This window comes from Exophiala aquamarina (assembly GCF_000709125.1).
Source record: "Exophiala aquamarina CBS 119918 chromosome Unknown aczIA-supercont1.2, whole genome shotgun sequence".
In the NCBI taxonomy this organism is placed as follows: Eukaryota; Fungi; Ascomycota; class Eurotiomycetes; order Chaetothyriales; family Herpotrichiellaceae; genus Exophiala; species Exophiala aquamarina.
This window is the reverse complement of record NW_013550586.1, coordinates 1025288-1039044: the sequence shown is the minus strand read 5'-3', so window position 1 is coordinate 1039044 and position 13757 is coordinate 1025288. Positions and strand designations below refer to the sequence as shown.

Below are 13757 nucleotides of genomic sequence, written 5' to 3'. Positions count from 1 at the left end.
TCCTTGAATTGGGGCGTTGGGAATGAAGTGTCAAAAAGTGAGAACTCTTGGAGTTGTGAGAAGAAGAGAGAAACACGTCCGGGGAGGCAGCGAAGAGGTTGCATTATAACAAATTGTCACTGGTCAGCTGTTCCTGGCCGCAGGAACCCAGTTTTTGGCGCCGAGGAAAAAAAAAGTTGGAGCAAGCAAAGGAAGCGAGGGGCCATTTGGCCCATGAGCAAACAGCTGTCATAGTATACCAAGATATGGCATTAGTGGCTTAGCGGGGCTGCAAGCTGTGACTAGCAGTCATTTTTACTGTTTGGACTTTTTCGTAGTCTCGATCTAGCGCCACGCTATCTCACTATTATGCCGATGACTCAGTCGCAATGCAAGCCGCCCCACCAATAAAGCCAAACTTCAAGTTTGAGGACCTACGAGTAGGAGTGATACTTCTTGGGGCGATGAGTCACGTGGAGCTCGCGCTAAGGCCACCGCCAGCGAGTCAGAGTGTAAAAGGCCACCCTGTTGCACGATCCATCAAACCCACGAGAACATGCACATGCCTGTGTCCACCCTAAGGAAGCAGTCACAACGATCTGGTTATTGGAGCCATCGACCTCAAAGCACCGGCACGGTCAATGCCTATTTGAAAGTCGATCCTTTATCCCACTCCTAGTCATCGCGCCTCTTTTCGCTCAAGGGGGAATTTCCTCGATCCCGGCCACCGACTAGTACCAAGTCCTCATTTCACCCAACACACGTACACCGGCACCATGGATGCCCTCGTCAGCCAGATTCAGGATCTGTTTGAAGGCCAAATAGTACGCATGCAATTCCATCTCAATCATCATACCCTAACAACATGTTCCTCCAGGATTTCAAGGGCCAACGAATCGCCGAGAGCATTTCTACCGTGTTGTTGACCATCACTTCGGTATTGTTCTGTGCCTATCAAAGACCTCGGGCCAGCTGGACTAACACCTCCCAAGGTCATCGCACTCATTATTGGATTCGTTCAACAAGATATCTATTTGACTTTGTGGGTCGGACTACTAGGCACATTGCTTGCCATGCTTGTAGTGGTCCCAGCCTGGCCTTTCTATAACCAGAATCCCCAACCCTGGGTCGGCTCCAATGCTGCATTACTGTCTGGGGGAATCGTGGTGGGAGGAGGGAAAGCACCACGGTGACGAGCTTGTTTCATTTCCAGCCAAATTCTATCTGCAGCATCTCTCCACAGTCAATTCATCCCTTATGGTTCCCAGCTTCGACCATTCATGCGATCTTCGCTTTACTTGGTCTCCATACATCTGGCTGCCTTGTAATTTGGCAAATGCCAACTGGTGTCAGGTTGTGGACGACCGTGTCCCATTGCAGATCCTGTTGTGATTTGCCCATCTCTTGGGATTCTCATATGGCCGTCGTGGCTTTGAGCGGCTTGCATCGGCAGTAGCCTCCCACAATTTATGCATAGTCACCAATCGCAGCTATTTTCTATCGACCGTATTTCTGGAACTCCCAATCTCGATTGTCAAGGGGACAGACTTGTCGGGTCTTAAGCCATCTCGAAATGCAATGGAAGTGGAAGGCGTGCTGTGATTGGAATTAGCAACGGTCAACATAGGAAAGGTAGCCTTAGACGTACATTGCAAATGCCCCAGGCAACGGTACATTCTTCAGTGATGGCGGCGCCCTGGTTTGCTTGACACTCGATACCTAGAATTCCTGTCAGATAATCTGACCATCGAGGACAGGAACTGAGAGCACTGCATACATAGATCCATGATATGATTCCGGCAAATGGCGCAGTTGTCGACTACAATATCCCAAGCCCATAGTGCAACGGCATTCCACTATAAGAGAAGTATTAGAACCATCCAATTGTGGATCAGTCCGTGGTATAGGTGTACCTTCTTGACTTCGAATCTTTTCTTGCTATCGCCACCTTCCACAGCACCGCCTTTGGAGGCCTTGACAACTGCCTTGGGCTTTTCGGTGGATGAACTGGCGTCAGCCATTTCAACGTCAGCCATGGTAGATCGGTGGCCTGGGTGAAGTCGAGGTGAATGCGGGGTCAACGGCAGAGAGGCCAGATAGAGATGGACTTCGGAGGATGCGTGCTGTGTGTTTCAGAGATTCGGATCTTGGATCAAGTGATAGGGTGAGAGACAGTGCAGGGCTTGGAACGGAGAGGCAAGGCTGAAACGGAAATGAATGAGCAATGCCGCCCGTATACCACTCGTACTGGGGCGAGGAGTGCAGTTGGGGAACTATGTACAGTACTTACTGTAAGGCGCCCGCAGGCAGTATCACACGTGACCTTCGTTTTTGCTTCGTCAGAGTCACGAAGCACTCGTAATTGCAGCACGTGACCTTGGTTTGTTGTCAGAGTCACCACTTGCAAATTGCCACCATGAAACCAACCCTCCAGCCTACCGCCTGCAGGTGGCCACTGCCAATCGACCACTTACGCTCTTGGCATCTTTGTCTCTCCCCTTCTTGTTCTCCCCTGCGTCACTAATTATCGCCCGAGTCATTCCTCCTCCATCGTCCCATCGTTACTCCATCCTCTGTACCATCTTCCCACAAGGCCACCCCTCTTCCAACTTCCCTGTCAGTTACAAGTAGTCCGCACCACGGATCACCAGACTGCTCGCCCTCTCAAAGACATCTACCATTTGCTGCCCTCACCACAGCACCATATCCTCTTGCAAACTTCTTCTTCGCCATTCTAGCCTTTGTTGACCTGGCTGCCGTCTTTTTCTGACTAGCTCAGGCCGCAGAACCTCATCTCCTCAACTACCATAACCTATACCCTTCACCCTCCGAAATGCAACATATTACTTCTACCACCAGACTCATCTCACATCCACCACGATTACAGTATCCAAGCCTATTCGCCCTCCCCCTCCACAAACCCACAAGATAGACATTCACTCTACTTGTCGTCTTTTGTCAATCTATTGAGCATCTGAGCGTTCTGCATTTCCATTACATCTCTCTGTCAAGGTCTGCTGGCTGCCAATTCATCAAGCCTGCTTATGAACATTATGAACACAATGTCTACTCCACAACAGCAGTCTACAAAGGCTGCCAGACGATCGGGCAAGAAGCCACGTCCATCGGAACCTCAGGATGCCGCCCTACCTGTTTCTGCACCCGAAACGCACAACACCCCGCCAAAACAAACAAAGAACAATCCCAAAGGCCAACCTCGTAGGTCTTCACATGCCCAGAACTTCAAAAATCACATTGATGGCAACCTCTCGGACCGGGGCAAATACAACAATCCTCATCTAGAGAAGAACAAAGCTACTCCGGTGAAACAGCCTGCCTATGCCGGTTCTACCTTTCAACAGTCGCCTGCAGCATCAGCTCTACCAATGCCCAGCTTCTACTCCAAGTCACTCCCTACCGCTGGCTTTATTCCACCCCAACCCACCAAAGAACCTTCTCCTCCACTTCCAAGCTCAGCTACGCCTCCGCATGACTCACCAAGCAAGCGCGAGTCAACTCCTTGCGATTTCCTTTTCGAAGCAGCCAGACAGGCAAAGGCTACCCCTCGTGGAGACAGTCCTGCAAACTTCCCCGGAAATCTGTCGGTCCCGACTGGCAGTCCTGCTTCAAGGTCTCCAGGCCCCAAAGAAGGCGATCAAATGTTTCCATTTGAGCTGGATGGTGCAGCCGCTCCCGGGGAGGATGGGTTGTCCTTTGCCACTCCGTACAAAGATCGCATGGCTGCCCTGAGATCGACAAGATCTACTTCTCAAGGCGTCAAGAATATGGATGAGACTGAACGGAAAGCGAAGACCGAAGCACTCAAGAAACTTTTGATGAAGTCGAGCGGTCAAAATGGAAACCCAGTGATATCTCCTCAATCCGATCCCCACAACCCATTCAACGCAAAGGCTCCACACCCACAGAACAATTACTCGTTTCAAGGCGCTTCTCTAGTGCGTCCCAATTCGAATCCATCTACTCCTGTTTTCATGCAGGAACGTAAGGATTACCATTCTCAACCGTCATTTTCTCAAATTCCTTATTATCATGCTTCCATCCCAGTACAAACCCCCAAACGCCCTGCTTCTTCCGGATTGAGGAACGTCTATGGGGCTCAGAACGAGCCCGAGTATGCGGAACTGTCCTCGGATAGCGCTATTACCCCACCAGCTACTACAACGTGGAAAAAAGCACCTCGATCAACTCAACAATTTGGCGCTTTTGTCGGACAACCCTACGCTCCACAGCCACAAATGCCTACACACCGAAGCAAACCCAGCGCGCAGCAACTGGAGGACGATTTGAGACGTGTTTTGAAATTAGATCTAACATCTCGAGGATGAGCCTTTAAGCAGGCAAGCTAACGGAAAGCAACAACTGGAATGGGGATCTACAGGCAGGGAGCTCTTGAGCTTTTTGGTCGGTACTGGAATGAGAGGAGACTTTATGAGACAGAATAGGCAACTTATGAGATAACATGTCTGAAAGAGGGTATGACATTTATTGATGATACCTTTGCTTTGGAAAGCTTGTTGGGACTCTTTTGGGGCTGGGCTTAGTCGGGGACGCTCGCTTGAAATGTATTTCTTTTGTTAGTTGGAATCCTATAAGACGGATCAAGTATCATGCCACTGCCTGCTGCTGGAAAGCAGAGTAGGGGCAATCTCTTTGCTAGCGTATCGAGATACTATCATAATGACACATTCATTAATATTCAACTCCGAGTCGTCTTGTCGTGCAGTGACGAGAAGCCCCTGGCTCTCCTGCTGTTTGATCCTTCCTTCAACCTTAAGACTTGTACTGTGACATCCCCCGATCCTGATGTGTAGGTAACTGAGGCCTTGGTCTTCCCATATCTTACATGGCATAGACATTTAAACGCTCAGATCAAAGTCGAGATTGGCGTTCGAGTTGATCCAGACATGCTAAACTGCACCGATCCCAGCAACCACCACGTGGCACGCATAACCTTCAATGCAAAATGGTGTCTTCTGTGATAGAGATAACTTGTATAAACCATGGGTGGCCCATGCAGCTCTCGGGTTCCAAGTTGGAAATACATTAGCATTACTCATTAAGCAGAGACGATTGTGCTGTCCGTCCCAGATGCTTTGCTGTAACTTCACAACTCATCCGCTTGGTGGGGAGTATGGACCACGGAACATCGGTTGTGCTTTTCAGAAGTTGTGGCGTCTCGGAGTAGTAGTGGTAGTTCGCGACGTGAATTCACCAGGTCATATCGTCGTATATAGATAGTTGTGCCATTTGGAGAACACGATCCCTTGGGGTTCTGCTTTTCCTTCCAAAGCGAAAAACATCCGCAGGCCCGTCCTTCTCAATCACTGCTCGCACAACCTCTGCACCCACAGTTGACGCATTGAATTCCCGCGCCGCCACCACCTCCACCAGCATCACCACCGCCATCCTCCCTCTTCAGCCCCGCTTTCGGCACGCGGCAAATACACGTCCCCGCAAAATTCGTCTCTTTGGTCTGCACACACCGCAGACAACACAGCTTCTCGTAGCCTTGCTTCTTCCACTTGGCGATCAGATTCATGTCGGCGTAGTTGTTCTTCAGCAGCCAGTCGTACAGCTGCTTGGAGATGGCTTCACGCTCGTAGTACAGGTCGTAGATGTAGCGCGAGCGCGCGTGCGAGATCTGGAAGATCGGCCACAGCGTCTCGTGCTTCTTCTTGCCCTCATGCGACGCGTTCTGTGCGTCCCGCATCTTGTTGCTGTATTCCAGGAGTGTGTCTTCGATGTCGTCGAACCCCGCTGGTGGCGGTTTCCGCGAGTTGCGCGAGCGGATTGGTGGCATGCTGGGGCGGAGGGTTTGGGGGATTCTGTGGTTAGGCTGTTTTATATTGTCTGCATGCAACGGTGCTTCGATGGTCGTAGTGAGTCGGTAAGCGGTGAAGTTGAGCGTCGAGGTGGGTGAGAGGTAAGTGGTGACTGATGTTGCTAAAGTACTCAGTCTCAGTTGGAGTGGAAATGCAAGGCTGCGAACTCTCGGATCGACTAAGGGCAAGAAAAGATCGCTAAGATGACTAGCTCCCCAGTCATCCCTCTTTAGGGCAAGTCTCGCGCCGCCCTGTCCTCGGCCTGATAGTGACCTCATCCCAATTTCCTGAAGAATCTCTGGCGACATTCAGGGCTTAGATTTCTTGCTGAGAAGCGTAACATTTCTCGTTTACTCGTACGAGAGGAATGGCAGTTCTTGTGTGACATTTTCATGTGCATCCGGGATGTTGTAGTCGCCGCACTACCCTCCACGTTGTTGAGAAAATATGTGCCAGCGAAGGCATAAAATTGATGGAATTCTTCCGCCCGCGAACACCACTTTCTGACTGTGCTTAGCAAGCTTGCATCGAGCAACTCACCGCAGACCTAGAATCTACTGCAATTTATGCATTACCAAAAACTGCTCTCCCTTCAAGGCTGAACAACCAGTCATCGAAGCCAATTTCACTTGGCCAGCGCATTATGGAGATCCGAACCAGATAGTTCTGGTGAAATGGAGTTTCCGCATCTGATAGATGTGCTCTATCCAGGTGGATCTCTTACTAATATACCAAACTGTTGGGGCCGATGGCTTCAAGGTTCGCATGGCCAGTTTTGCCAGAATGGTGACGGATATTCTGGTCGTGACGAGCAACGAGCTGATATTCATGGAAGCACCATATCTGTCCATCCAGCCAAGAATTGACTTATAATGTACTGCGAATACTTCGACCGATGGTCCTTTGAATCAGATTTTATTTCACTCCTTGACTAACACTGAATCAAGAGTATTGTAGTCGAGCCATAAAACTGTCGTATGGACACCAGGATGACTTTCAAGCTCATCATCCCTATAGTTCTGTTGTTTAGTACAAGGCTTGTATTTGGAATCTGTCCACCATTTTCTGGATCTTTCTTTATTGAACAGCAAGGCCTGTATCCTGAGGGTGCTGACTGGGATCCCAATACTTGCACACTATATCTTGGGTATGTGCTGATGAGATTAACGCACGAAGATAGCAAAACTAATCAGTTACGAAAGATCTTTGTTCAATTGTTCAGTCATAGCATACAATCCGTACAACAAGACATCGGAAATTATCAACATCCCAGGTATCTCACATCCTGGAAGTGACAATTACACCGAGTACCATCTCAATGGCATCGAATATAACCCGAAAACCGGTCACATACTGGTCTCGGTCTCGTCCGCAGAGTCATTCGTGAGTGTAATAGCTCCAGGCCCAGACAATACAATTGCTGTCAATTATTCGAACGCGAACTACACTGGACCCAACCACCTTCTCGTGTATGACCCAAAATCCAAGCGGGTGATTGCAGATCTGAGTCTCGACGTGGCTCAGGCCGAATATGAGGCAGCCACTGGTAATTTAACCAATGGATTTCAAGATGTGGCCGCCGTCAATACAACTGGAGATTCCTATCTCATTGGGACCTTTGGAAATTCGATCGTTAAGCTCATTCGCGACACAACCATCCCGCATGTCTGGTATGCGCCCAGGAACTACAGTTACCAGTATGGTTTCGGCGGTATCGCGTCTCTGGGTGACAAGCTTATTGTGTCTGATGCCATCTCAGGTGGTTTCGTGACGTTTGATACTCGAGAGACGGAGCCTCAGCCAACCTATGTGAAACTTCAAGACTTGCCATCCAACTATAGACCACTCAACGCGGATGGGGTCTACCTGCCTAAGCGGTATGATGGCAAGGTTGTTCTGTGGTCCGATGACTACAATGGAACTTCTGTCTACGGGAGTGACAACGATTGGGCCACCGCTCATTTCATAGGTCTCATCGTCAACGATGATCCGGGCCGAATTCAGGGTTCGATGACCACTGCCTGCTTCGAAATCAATGATAGAGTCTATGTGCTCAATCAAATATTCCAATTCGCGCTCCCTGTCAAACCGCGGAAGAACTTTCCCTTTTTTGATATAACCGTGCAACTGGATGCTCTCGTTGCGAACAGCTTCCTAGCAAACTCGACAAAGCCATGACACCCGGCTAGGGCAGAGAAAATTCCTTGACATTGGGCCTTGGCTCCCATATGCTCGATAAAAACAGGATCAAGGCGTATATAAATTGAATGTTGAATATAATACTGAATGCATCGTTCAATATCCTTGAGATGTCACCGTCAATGCTTCTTCTTCACAGAGGGTGTGCAAAGTGTACTAAGAAGTTGTTCTACGTTCTCTCTAAGTAAGAAGTTTCTGCCTCGGCGACACGATTTGACCAATCCTGTAGATGACTAGTCCATGAACGACCCGTAAATTGTACTATAGGTTTTGCTAAGCTACAAAGATGTTGAACTTTGTCAACCCTGCCTGCATTCTCAAGCTCCCTGTGCACAACTACTGTAATTAGGTCAGATCTGGAATCAATTGTGTTGCCCACAATGCCGTGTGACCCCCCTGACCGCATTTGCACAAGGGGTTGGGAAACTGGCTTTGACTGGCATTCAGCAAATGGTGGTTTTCACAACTGGAGCCGAATGGAGCCGATGAGAGGAAACGGTTAGACGATTTCTCTTTCAGGGTATTCAATCGTTGGTCGGGGGGTGCTGTTGGTCCTCGGATGGCGACCAGGGCTTCCTTGTGTCTTGGTAATCTGGGCGATAATCCCCTACTAAATCTTGCGGAACATATCCCGTCCGAACGATTCCCCGCCTTATGAGCACACAGTAGCTCATCCTGGGGACATTGGGTCCGGGGAAGAATAAGCTCATGAGCGGGTCCATTTGATCAATTCTTCAGATCCAAGGCCTGTCGCCGTGCATGATTTACTTGTGTATACGAGATCATTTCACACGAATCAATCATTGAGCAGTGAGTCAAACTGCGGTGTAGCCCCTTTTTAGCTCTTAGTGTTGTGCAGGGGTGTCTTACACCAATCTTTTTGGTTCAGACATCTTGCAATCTTTGGAGCTTCCGTGGGCCCAAAGCTGGCAAGAATAGCCCAGAGATGCGGCAGGTGCTTATCCCAGATTCATTAATCTTAACCATTTGAGTGTTTATAAAGATTGGAATCCCGGTGGAGGTCCTTCAAAAGAATCTTCAGATTTCAGAGACTCTCTTCTCGGTCACCGTGGGTGAGCTCGCAGTGAAACATGGGTGGTCTCTGTTGATGTTATCCATTACTCATAGCACTGCTCTGATACTTAAGGTCGTGCTCATTTTCTCAGATCTCAGCGGTTTTTCAGGGTAGCTGATACTCTCACCTCCGGTATTGCATGGTGAGGACGCAGGATGATCGGGTTCTTCGCAATCACTGGACTTGCCTTCCTCTTGCCCAGCCTTGCATCAGTTGTGCCACCAAAGGCACAAGCACCTTCCCAGGTACAGAAGCGAAACCAAGGCCATCGGCATGACTGTCTTAATAGTCCAACGACGCGCGGGTGTTGGAAGGACGGGTTCAGTATTTATACTGATTTCGACTTGGAAGTCCCTTATACTGGAAGCACAATCACCTACAACTGGGAGGTTACAAATTCTACGTGCGATCCTGATGGTGCTGGGCCCAGGACCTGCTTTCGTGTAAATGGCGAATACCCTGGCCCAGTACTCCGAGCCACCTGGGGGACACTGTGGTCGTAAATGTTAAGAACTCGATGCAGGATAATGGTACATCGGTGCACTGGCATGGCGTCCGTCAGTGGCATAGTGCTGATCAAGATGGTACAAATGGCATCACGGAATGCCCAATTGCGCCTGGAGATACGCGGACGTATAAGTTTCAAGTTACGCAATACGGCAGTTCCCTCTATCACTCGCATTTTAGTGCACAGTATGGAGATGGAATTGTTGGGCCCATTGTTTTTGAAGGGCCCGCTTCAGCCAACTATGATGTCGACCTGGGCCCATACACGATCAACGAGTGGTACTATTTGACGTCATGGCAAGTCGCCTCACTTTCCACTGCAGCGTTACAAGGAAAAGGTCTACCACCTCAGGCAGATACTATGATTATAAATGGAACTGGCACCAACGCGGACGGAGACGGAACACACAACAAAGTAAAAATTCAGAAAGGAAAAAGATACCTCCTTCGACTGATTAACATCGGAGTCGACAACTACATTCGAGTTTCCCTAGACAGCCATCAACTTCAAGTCATCGCAGCTGATTTTGTTCCAATCGTCCCTTATTACACAGAAACATTGCTTATAGGTGCTGGACAGCGATACGACGTCATCATCGATGCCAATCAAATTAGAGGCAACTATTGGTTTCGGGCTGATGTTGCGACCGCATGTTTCAGTACGAACCACCACAATGCGACGGCTATTTGGACGTATGAAGGAGCGGGAGAGGATTTGCCAACAACAAGTCCCTATCATTTCCCCTTCGACTGCTCCGAGCCGCAGGCCATGATGCCAATAGTGTATCAGCCGGTCCCCTCGGAGAATCTTTATTCTGGTTTCAAAGAACTAGATGTTAACTTTACTAATCAAGTCATTGTACCAGGAGGCGATTCAATCACGGTATGGGCGATTAATAGTGTCGCCATTAATGTGGACTGGGACAAGCCAACGCTGCAATATGTGATGGAAGGTAATACAAGCTATCCTGACGACCTGACCATCTTCCCAACGATAAGTGAAGGAGGTTGGAATTATTGGTTGATCCAGCAGTCGGCCGCCGTGCCCAAAGTGCCCCACCCAATACATTTGCATGGTCATGATTTCTTTATCCTAGGGCAAGGCTACGGCCTATTCAATGTAAATAACGTTAGTCTCAATTACGACACTCCTGCTCGCCGAGATACGGCCAGCGTATACGGAGGTGGTGGAGGCGGTTGGCTAGCTCTCGCATTTGAGTCGAACAATCCGGGTAAGCAGTATGATACTGAGTGAAGCCTGCTTGTACTGACGCTTTGACAGGCGCATGGCTCATGCACTGCCATATTGCTCGCCACATCTCTGCCAGTCTGGGAGTCCAATTTTTGGAGTCTCCTTCTCTGATTCCCTTACCGAACCAGAGTTCATTTGAGCAGGCCTGTGCAAGTTGGAAAGCTTACTCGAAGACCGCCTATTGGAAAAAGGAAGACTCCGGCCTTTAGAAACCCACCAGCGTATGTAGGTGCATGCAATACGATATGTAAAGCACACATGATGGACATAGTAGCTTGGCTTTGATATGTGAGAATGAATGCTGTAACGTAGGGTCTCTAGTGGTATGACTTCGTGATTACTGGCACCGAGCCGTTCTACAAGGGAACGACTCTCATCTCAAGTCAATAATTTCCAGAGGAACACGAAAGTATTATACTGGAACTGCTATTTTGGTATTGGAGAAACCACAAAGATTGATGTCATCCAAGAGACGAGCGTCTAACGCCGTGGGTACGGAATAAGAGCGCGCCTATCCATCTTGGGGAGATGCAATGAGGAGAAGAGAGGCACTGGGGTGTATGTTTTGTAATCGTCTTGGGGCCATCCGAGGCAGCTTGGCCAATGTCATTCGCGAAGATATGGAGTACTCTGAGAACAAACCGCGTACTTCCTGGTTCATCATAAATTGCAATGTCTACCAGATACCAGAAAGTCACGTTAGGCAACTAAAGTGGCTGGTATCATCATCCAGAAATTATCCGGGTATGGCGCAAGAACCAAATGTCAAAATTGGCGATGTCCCCATTCTGTTCCGACCCCTCAAGCATCCTGAGCTTGGAGTCAGCGGATATGATGGGCCAGAGCATTCAGTGACCATCCTCAAGGCGGGACATCAAAGAGAAGAAGGAGTCAAGGCTTTTGAGGTTGACACTATTTATGAGAAAGATGTCGAGGTTCCAATGCGCGACGGTGTCATCCTCAAAGGAGATATCTTTCGTCCAGCGAATTCTGATTCTTTGAAAGTACCCGCTATCATCCCATGGAGCCCGTATGGGAAAACTGGCAGAGGTAAGAAGGCCTAGGAAGGCAGAATTAAGCTAATTCGGGAAAATAGGCTTGTCTTTGAACATAATGCCCGGAAGGATGGGCGTTCCAAGGGCCAACACATCGGGCTATGAGAAATTTGAAGCTCCTGACCCCGCAGAGTGGACTGCTCGCGGCTATGCCATTGTCAGTATCGACTCTCGAGGGTCCTGGGACTCGCAAGGGTATCTCTGGTTCGTCTGCTCTAAACCTCTGTGTCTGATCAATGTCTGATCACGGCCAAATAGCTGGGCTGGCACCCAAGAAGGAAGAGATGGGCACGATGCCATCGAATGGGTTGCCAAACTTCCCTGGTGTACTGGAACCGTGGCCACAGCAGGCAATTCATGGCTGGGTCGATCACAGTGGTACATTGCGGCTGAGCGGCCTCCGTCATTGAAGTGTATAGCTCCCCTTGAAGGCTCAGGTGATCTTTACAGGGAGATTCATGTTCGGGGAGGAATCGCTTGCAAACCTTTTTTAGAATGGATGATGACGAATTTCAGAGGTATTGCTATTCGGACCATGACCTAGGGAAAAAGACTGACCTATAGCGCAGGAAGAGGCTACATGGAGGATCCCGTAGCTATGCTGAAGAAATACCCTCTCATGAACGACTACTGGAAAGACAAACGTGCACTAGTGTCCAGCATAGAGGTTCCAGCATATGTCCTCGCCAGTTACTCTACATTCCTCCATTTGCCTGGGAGCTTACGGGGCTTTGAAGAGATTCCACACAACAAGAAATGGTATGCAACATACGTGTTTCACGCAATGACACATTTACGAGAATCGATCTAATACCTTGACAGGCTGCGGATACACGAAAGTCAGGAATGGCATGACTTGTATCAGAAAAGAACCAGTGATGAGCTCCAGGTCTTCTTCGATCGCTACCTCAAAGGTGTTGACAATGGGTGGGAGTCCACCCCTCAGGTCCGTGTTTCATTATTGGGCTATAACCAGTGCAATATTCGAAATCAGGTTTACAAGGCATGGCCTCCACCGGAGACGAATTATACAACGCTTTATGCAGGGGCCCATGGAAAATTGCTTGGAGATGCTGGAAAGTCCCATGGGGTTGTCTCTTACCAAGCTGATGCCGACGCTCAACAGGTAGACAATGATTCCCATGAGCTTCACTTCAAATGGAAGATACCCGAGAGAACGTTTCTTATCGGCTCTGTACGGGCGGTTCTCTACTTATCTTGCAATGACCTAGACGATATGGACATATTCCTTCAGGTCCGCAAGGCTGATAAGAATGGAAGCATACTTCGAAGCTACAATGTGCCCGACGACGAAATGGCCGCCATGGGAATCTCGCGAGAAAAGGTTCCATTGACAAATCCGGTGGTATACCTTGGTCCTCATGGCCAAATCCGAGCAAGTCACCGTGCTATCGACACTCGCATCTCAAAACCGCACTACATTTCACACAGTCACTTGATGGAGGAGCGTATTCCAAATGGAAAAGTTGTGAAGGTTGAGACTAGCATCTGGCCGGGAGGGATCATTTTTGAGAAAGATGAATGCCTGGTGATAAAGATCAGCGGTCATCCAATGTACTTGGCAGAGTTTCCAACCTTGAGGGGAGCGTTCAAGGCAAACAACAAAGGTCTACACAAGTTATACATTGGTGGAGAGGAGGCATCCCACTTCGTGGTTCCATTTGTCCAGCCATCATCATGAGCGGAGACTACGACTGCTTTTTAAGCAATGCAATTTTGAACTATCTACGACTGGCACCCATCCTCTAGACTCGCAACATTTATATTCGGTTGACGCATACTCACAGACAATTTGACCGTTTTAATAATCAGCGGGTTGCGTGTAG

At 49.0% G+C, this 13757-nt stretch overlaps 7 protein-coding genes across 7 annotated transcripts; 5 read left to right on the top strand and 2 right to left on the bottom strand.

Annotated features, from left to right (window-relative positions):
* Positions 1-755: 755 nt before the first annotated feature.
* Positions 756-1166, top strand: A1O9_02204 (uncharacterized protein; the record flags this gene model as incomplete). The annotated part of the gene is made up of 3 exons (XM_013407779.1): positions 756-803; positions 857-916; positions 972-1166. Coding segments are annotated over 3 exons (303 nt in total), but the record flags the coding sequence as incomplete, so codon positions are not given.
* A 310-nt stretch (positions 1167-1476) lies between these two features.
* Positions 1477-2015, bottom strand: A1O9_02203 (RING-box protein 1; the record flags this gene model as incomplete). The annotated part of the gene is made up of 4 exons (XM_013407778.1): positions 1477-1575; positions 1628-1698; positions 1757-1835; positions 1893-2015. The coding sequence occupies 4 exons, from the start codon at positions 2013-2015 to the stop codon at positions 1477-1479; spliced, it is 372 nt and encodes a 123-aa protein (XP_013263232.1).
* Positions 2016-3041: 1026 nt separating this feature from the next.
* A1O9_02202 (uncharacterized protein) lies at positions 3042-4325 on the top strand (the record flags this gene model as incomplete). Its single annotated transcript, XM_013407777.1, has 1 exon — positions 3042-4325. The coding sequence occupies one exon, from the start codon at positions 3042-3044 to the stop codon at positions 4323-4325; it is 1284 nt and encodes a 427-aa protein (XP_013263231.1).
* Positions 4326-5317: 992 nt separating this feature from the next.
* A1O9_02201 (uncharacterized protein) lies at positions 5318-5800 on the bottom strand (the record flags this gene model as incomplete). Its single annotated transcript, XM_013407776.1, has 1 exon — positions 5318-5800. The coding sequence occupies one exon, from the start codon at positions 5798-5800 to the stop codon at positions 5318-5320; it is 483 nt and encodes a 160-aa protein (XP_013263230.1).
* A 1011-nt stretch (positions 5801-6811) lies between these two features.
* Positions 6812-8000, top strand: A1O9_02200 (uncharacterized protein; the record flags this gene model as incomplete). The annotated part of the gene is made up of 2 exons (XM_013407775.1): positions 6812-6969; positions 7016-8000. 2 exons carry the CDS (start codon positions 6812-6814, stop codon positions 7998-8000), a joined length of 1143 nt encoding a protein of 380 aa, XP_013263229.1.
* A 1613-nt stretch (positions 8001-9613) lies between these two features.
* Positions 9614-11064, top strand: A1O9_02199 (uncharacterized protein; the record flags this gene model as incomplete). Its single annotated transcript, XM_013407774.1, has 2 exons — positions 9614-10835; positions 10886-11064. 2 exons carry the CDS (start codon positions 9614-9616, stop codon positions 11062-11064), a joined length of 1401 nt encoding a protein of 466 aa, XP_013263228.1.
* A 537-nt stretch (positions 11065-11601) lies between these two features.
* Positions 11602-13612, top strand: A1O9_02198 (uncharacterized protein; the record flags this gene model as incomplete). The annotated part of the gene is made up of 5 exons (XM_013407773.1): positions 11602-11905; positions 11952-12114; positions 12169-12428; positions 12480-12669; positions 12733-13612. The coding sequence occupies 5 exons, from the start codon at positions 11602-11604 to the stop codon at positions 13610-13612; spliced, it is 1797 nt and encodes a 598-aa protein (XP_013263227.1).
* Positions 13613-13757: the final 145 nt, after the last annotated feature.